Genomic DNA, 6,776 nt, shown 5'->3' on the forward strand with positions numbered 1-6,776 from the left:
AGTTGCAACCACATAGATGGGCTGAACTCTCTGACCTGCTTTCACACTTTGCAGCTTAAACATGAAGCACTTTAATCCGTGCATTTGAGGTGAGGTATGATCTTGGTATGACACCATCATTTCGTGCGTGTTTTGTGTTGAAGCGTGCTCTTTCTGCTAGTGGGATGAAGGCTAATGTGGAGGCTGTAAATATAGGTTTTTTTTCGATGCAGAGGAATCATCTGTATCAAATTTTGAGAAGAGCAAAGGTAATATTAAAAAAGCATTTCCTGCTGTTAGCATTTGGTTATTTTCTGTCTCTGCAACTCATAGGAATCAATAAGACTACTTGCTAACAATGCTGATAGAAAGTCAATCAGGATCCTTTCATGGTAGACACTAAAAACAATCCCCAGATTCTAAATGGTGGCGCTCTGGGTGGTGGTAAGTGTTGTTTTGTAGTTTAGAAAACTTTATTCTGGTGTTATTCATGTCCGACAGCTTCTGGACATGACAAGTCTGGTTAGAGTTAAGCACAAAATACACTTGGTTTAGGTTAGGAAAAGATCATTGATGAGTTCGGTGTTGTGAAACCCATTTTACTGGGACTCGAACACCCGCCTCTCCTCTAAGTCTGGTATTCGCTGGTACCAGCCACCACATTAACTTTGTCCATGATGGAGGAGGTGTTACGTGAGGTTGGTGACCCAGGGAATTTTATCAACCTGGTAAAAGTTCCTCATCAACTTATTTCTACTTGCATGCAAGGCGGGATTAAATATTAGTGGTCACCTCATGCATTTTCTGCGAGATCGTTCATTTATTTGTTGAAATGTTTTGTGACGATTTTACCAGATGATGGGGAGGAAGAAATAACAAAATGAAGTCATAGATTTAATAATTCTATGTGATTTTCCGGTACATGAATTTACCACCTGCATAATCAAGGGAAAAGTCTTACGTTAGGGTTGCTCTGAACATGTTAACGTAGCAAAAAAAAAATTCCATTAAAATGATCATGGTCAGTAAGGCAGAAGAAAAATGCAGAGGTGTGCCTCGGACGAGCAAGCAAATTACTAAGCTTGACACATTCTCCAAACACCGCAGAGCAGAGACATGCCAGCAGGCAGCAAATGATCAGCCATGCAGCGCATGTCATGTCCCCCTAACAAATCGAACAGGCCTGACAACTGAAAGCCCAGACGGAGTGACCAAATTAGGCTATGACGGTGATCAGGATGGTGGTTAGCTGAGTGTATATACAGTATCTCTCAACAGGGGATGTACTCCCTCACCAGCACGACCTGGATGATATCAACCTGAGAGAAATATATTGGTCAAACTCATAATGTCCAAGCAGTGGCTTAAATTAAAATACGTGAAGAAAGCATATTAAAACGTGATCTGATTTCGCTTACTGCTCGTTTCTGGAACGGTATCAAATCAGAACTCGTGTCGCTGCGTTTTCAGCTTGAACTTCCGTACGAAACACAACAGGTTCAATCTCGAAGATTCTCCAAAAAAAAAAGTAGGCACACAAGTATAAAATACATGAAGTTAAGGTCTTTGGAGGAAAAATATAGAAATTTTGAAAAAGTCGTGCTAAAATCTTGAATTTTTATTTGGCAAAAGAGCAAACACCCTGATTATATTTTTTAAAATTTTTAGACGGCATCAATGTATAGCCTCGATCTGTCAGCTGAAGGAGCGCATTTTGGGGGTCGTTCATTCTGAGGAATCTACTGTCGTAGTTTGCACTGTCAGCAAAGGGATTTTTCACATGTACAAGAACAAAAAAGACAGCTGATTTATTCCCTCATCAAAAGGCTGAATTGGCAGATATGCGATGACTATCAGACAATTCGGAGCTTTATTCATCACGTTGGCTGTGGACGGTGCAGAAACTGGTGCGGGACTATTTTTAAAACATATTTTGACATAAAAAAATAGCTTTTTTTTGTCTTTTTACTGTCTAAGCAGCTGAGTTTCACTTTGATTCACGTAACTGCGATAAACTAAATTACTTACCAAGAGCTGCCAGGTGCTGTTCCTTTTTGCCAATATTTCAGTGTCGTGTAATAACCTCAAATCAAGCAGTGATCTGGATTAAGTGTTTATTTGCTGAATCATCTTTTGGTAAAGTTGCACAGATGCAGGAAGCTGTCTCTGAGGATGAGTTTCCTGTTGAATCTGTAATCTGAATTTAATCACATTCTGTTCACTTCATGAAGCTGTTTCTTCACTTTTCCAGCAGTGTGAAGTACAAAAAATGAGTGCTAGGAACCTGGCAGCGCATAACTGGAAGTGAAATCAGATCAAGTACAAGTTGCATGCATTCAGATAAGGGCTGTGGTTTTTCGAGGGAGTTTCTAGCGAATGCAGGAAATCAATTGCAGCTGTAAATATGATAGATAATCCATCAAATAAGTGCCTGCTCAGACAATGTAAAGTGAATCAAAGGAGTATCAAAGTAGCGCTAACCTTTTAACCTGAGACCAATCGTATGTTCATGTTTGCAGAACACAGAGAAAGTAAATGAGCAAACACTTGGGCTTATTTTCGGCACACAACATATTTAACTCTGCTCTCTTAATCACACAAAAGCAAATAACATTATAAAAGCATTTAAGCAGGGCATACGCTGAAAGATTGTAGAAATGTTGCTATTTAATTACAACTCACTTAAGATTGTTTGTGATAAATCCAAAGCTCACGATTCATGTGCTCCATAGTACGAGATTGTTTGTGATGTAGAACCAAAGCTCACAGTTCATGTTGTGACACTGTAAAGCTGCGGGCACCTGCTGACCAGTCTGGCTGCAGACAATTGTCAATAAAGATTACTTTTAAAGTTCCTATTGAGCTGTTGTGCACCTTGGAGGAGAGGAAGAAGCTGAAGTGTTTGTTTTTTTTAATCTGTTTCTCTTGTTCATATCTGTCATGGGGGAGGATGACACGGGGAGACAGCTCCACCATCCTCCCCCTGATGACGCGGCGTGTCGCTGTCACACTTTCAGACTTGGGGAAATAGCTTGTGGCGCTGTATCCACTGAGTGAGAGTCAGGGTGTCAGACCAAAGTCTCACACTCAACAAGACGTCAGACGACCGGTCAGGATTAGCTGATCAGGCTGTGATTATCCCTTGTGACCCCCCACCACCATCTACTACACGGCAAATGCTGATGTGGCTGAACTTTGGGCTGACCTGATGGTACAGTGTATGCCCACGAGCCTGCATGCTAACATCTAGTGTAAGTGTGCTCTGATCTCATTGAAGATAAGGTTAGTCAAGCAGAGATTTAAGCGATGCCCCATCTTGCTCGCAGCATCCTTGTTGCAACATGATGCTAAAGCTGTCTCCTCTGAACTCTGCATCACCCCATTATCAGATAGTGGGGGCTCTCATCCAGCGCCGCCATGCTCAGTCTAACATCGGTAGCCTGAAGGTATGCGTGCTTTGCCATGGCTTATTTAGTCAAAATATAGGAAGTCTTTGCATATCGAGTTTGACAAGAGTCATGCTGTGCTTTCATGATCATCCGTTCGATTAGTGTCTCTGGATATTTCTGAGACAAATCAAGATGGGTGAATGTTACTAACAGTAAGATCCACTTAACTTTCGATAATAGCAAGGAAAAATGGTAAAAGATGCAGAGGATTTGTGGTCTTTTGTGAAGCTCTGTTATACATTGCTACTCGGGGGCATTTTCTGAACTGGACAGTGATTGTGTTTGCCAAGAGGTTTGTTTTTAATCCTCCATGTTCCTTTCTGCTCATGTTCATGCACGCATACACCCCTTTATAATTGTATTTGTTAGTCAGTGTAATCAAATGAAGGGTAAGTACACTCCATCAAACAATAGTAACTGTTAGTGGCTATTGTATCGAGCCGTTGAACATGTACTTGTACGTAATGTATTTTTATGTTGTTTTGGATATTCAGGGAGTTTGCGTCATCTGTTTGTGTGTGTTTTTGTTTTACTCAAACGTAAGTTACCAACCAGGCATTGTTAGAAAAATAGCAGTTCATGTTGAACTAGCACGTTGCACATACTGTATGAGACAACCTTTAATAGATATGACCAAGATGAAAAAAAAAAAGAGCTTTACCCACCCCCCCACCCCACCCCGCAACAAACAAAAACTATCAGGCCCAAGCCGCCTAAAGGTCCATATGGCTCCTCCGGTGTGAAGCTCACCTCTCTCCAATCAGATGTGCAACAGTAATTTTCACCTTCTTTCCTGGAACAGAGAGCTACACGGGCTTAACAACATGTGTTGCCGAGGTTATTGGTCCAGATCCACAGCGGTTGCGGTAATTCGGTGCCCCAGTGGCAACCCAGCACTGCGGCTCTGACAGAATATCATAACAGCAGAATTTGCAAGCCTAATTAGCCTCACACCTCCAAGCCTATTAGTTCCACCCCGGCTCCCACCATCGGCTGACGTGACTCCCATCTGAGCAAACACCTCATACATGACAATCTGAACCATAGGTCATGAGACAGTTGAGAAACATGATTTTCTTTCTCTTGCTCTTTCACTCACTTTTGCCTTTCTCTCTCTCTCTCCCTCTCTCTTTCTCTTTCTCGCACCCTCACTGCCCTCGATGCAGAAACCCGCTTAGTGCGGACTCTAGTTAATCATTGCTCCTACTTGGTGCTTACTTGTGGAAAGTGGTGCAGGCGAGCATATGTGACAGGGAGTGAGTTAATATGTGGGAAACCCTTGGAAAACCGCCACGTTCCAACGTAACACTCATGCCGTAAGCAAGAGCATGTGCTCACCCACACGCATGTCTGCTTCTCTGCTAAAATGTCATGGCTGATCTCTGGTAAGAACTAATCTGGCACACTTACAATATTTTTCGATGGAAGAGAGATTGATGTCAAGTTTGGCACAGCTCAAGAGTTTGTCTGTCTTCTTTACACCCTCAGACTGAATTTTTACATGAAAAGATGTGGCATATTTTTGTCTATGTACCAATAATCAATTGGAGAAATTACATACCGGGGTTACTTGTGTTGCCATAAACATTTGATGCACAAGAGCTGGACCACTGCTGACCTGATGTCAGGCTGGATCTGATACCTCAGGCGCCCAGGGCAATCAGTCAGTCTGCTCTACAGCTAATGCTAACTGCATCCTGTGGTCATTAGACTGAACAGGCCATTTAGAAAGTATGGCTCTTTGGCCTTGATATTATCTGAGGTCTGATTTCCACTTAAACTTTGTAAAATAATGCACAGATATTCAAAGAGTAAGTAGATCCAAATAGATTGTTGACATGTTCTGTCAAAACGCAAATTGAGTTGAGGCTATAACTGTCATGACACATTGTTCTCTTATCTGGTGAACCAGTACCAAATTCCAAATAAATCATCACGAAGCCGTCCTCTTCCCCGCCACGAGACTAGAACAGAATGGAATTTGAAACGTTTTAGCCAAAAATGTTTCCATGGTCAAGGTGTTTTTTGCAGAAACGTTTCAGATTTCGTTCTGTTCTCCGGCTTCAACCGAATCTCTTGGGGGAGTTTGTGGCGTTGATCGATAACGCAGGTGAGTGACCTCTCTGGCCCACACGCTCCACCAAACACTGACAGGCTTTAAGATGAAGGTAGCTGGACAGCAGCCAACTGTGAGTAACTGGATGAGCAGGTGTCTCAATGAAGGCACAAACATCATTTCCTGGAGGTTTTCTGCCCTCATGCTTAATGCTCCAGCCTTAAGCTCTACGCCTCGCCAACAGCAAGGCAGCATGGCGGGGTGGGGGGTGGGGTATGAATAAATGACCAGGATGGGTATGTTTCCTCATCTAACTACTTCTGTGGACGATACAAGATAAACTGTCAAGAGTTTGTTCTACTGCACGTCTTGAAATCTTGCATAATTGTACTCTAGTGTGATTGATAGGACCTGGCCTTTTCCTGTTTGGGTTCTTTTGTTTCACTCGAAGTTTTAAGAAATGTTTTTACTGAGCTTTGACAGATTGTGTGTCTCTGTGTCATCCAGGTAGTGTGGTGAGCGTAGATAAGCACCCTTATGAGGTGAAAACCCTTCCCATCCTGTACTAATCCCTCTCAGCAACAGCAGCAGGAATAAGGGATGTCACGGCTGTTCCTCCTTTTGGCAACGCTCATCGTCTCCTGCTGCATCCAGGTGGGTCCCGGAGAGTGCGTAGGTAACTCCCTCTCACCTGACTTTGACCATGACCCCAAAAATCCTCCTGTTACCAATTATGTGTCTTCAATTTCATACACAATTGAATCCCTGAATGTGGCTTTAATCACATACAGTATATTCAGAAAAAACACAGCTCTGGTATGAATCCCACCCACGATTTTTCTACTATTAGTTAACGATTACATATATATACACATGTCCCCAGTTACTCCTACACACACACACACACACGTATACATCCATCATGTAATTTGTCAGCCTCCATTAGTCGCTGGCCTTTACAGCGAGCCGGTGTTTCTTTACCTCTGCTGCCCTCTGAAACGAGCCAGAGATTTGTGATGTGGAAACAAACTATCTGTCCTGACATGAGTGTGTAATATCAGCCTGTCCATATAGAAGTAAGCCCCCACATACTGAAGACACTTTAGAAGGGAACCCTGACGCATGATCTACTCAGCATGCTGTGACTTGTTTATGGTTAAATGTGGAGAGGGGATGTAAATGATTGAATAACATCTGCCCACCTGGTTACAGACATTACAGACACTTGGGAGTCACTGGACTTGTTTTCATGACCTCATACGTTCTCCACCCTAGGTTTCTCCTGCTGTTAC

The 6,776-nt window shown here is 42.6% G+C and overlaps 1 protein-coding gene across 3 annotated transcripts in view; it reads left to right on the top strand.

The window, feature by feature from the left end:
- The window catches only part of gcgra (glucagon receptor a), a 37,478-nt gene that overhangs the window by 19,503 nt on the left and 11,199 nt on the right, over positions 1-6,776 (top strand). For 2 of the 3 annotated variants that reach the window (XM_086184579.1, XM_086184581.1), the window contains exons 2-3: positions 5,992-6,138; positions 6,760-6,776. The exon at positions 6,760-6,776 is cut by the window's right edge and continues 80 nt beyond it. In XM_086184579.1, coding sequence (XP_086040705.1) covers positions 6,085-6,138; positions 6,760-6,776 — 71 coding nt within the window. In that variant the 5' untranslated portion in view covers positions 5,992-6,084. Of the gene's footprint in view, positions 1-5,496; positions 5,539-5,991; positions 6,139-6,759 lie in introns of those variants that run through there. The other variant, XM_086184580.1, reaches the window with a different exon arrangement.

The sequence above is a fragment of the Aulostomus chinensis genome, chromosome 18 (genome assembly GCF_037954235.1).
Source record: "Aulostomus chinensis isolate RoL2024-O1b breed Wild chromosome 18, RoL_Achi_v1.0, whole genome shotgun sequence".
NCBI lineage: Eukaryota > Metazoa > Chordata > Actinopteri > Syngnathiformes > Aulostomidae > Aulostomus > Aulostomus chinensis.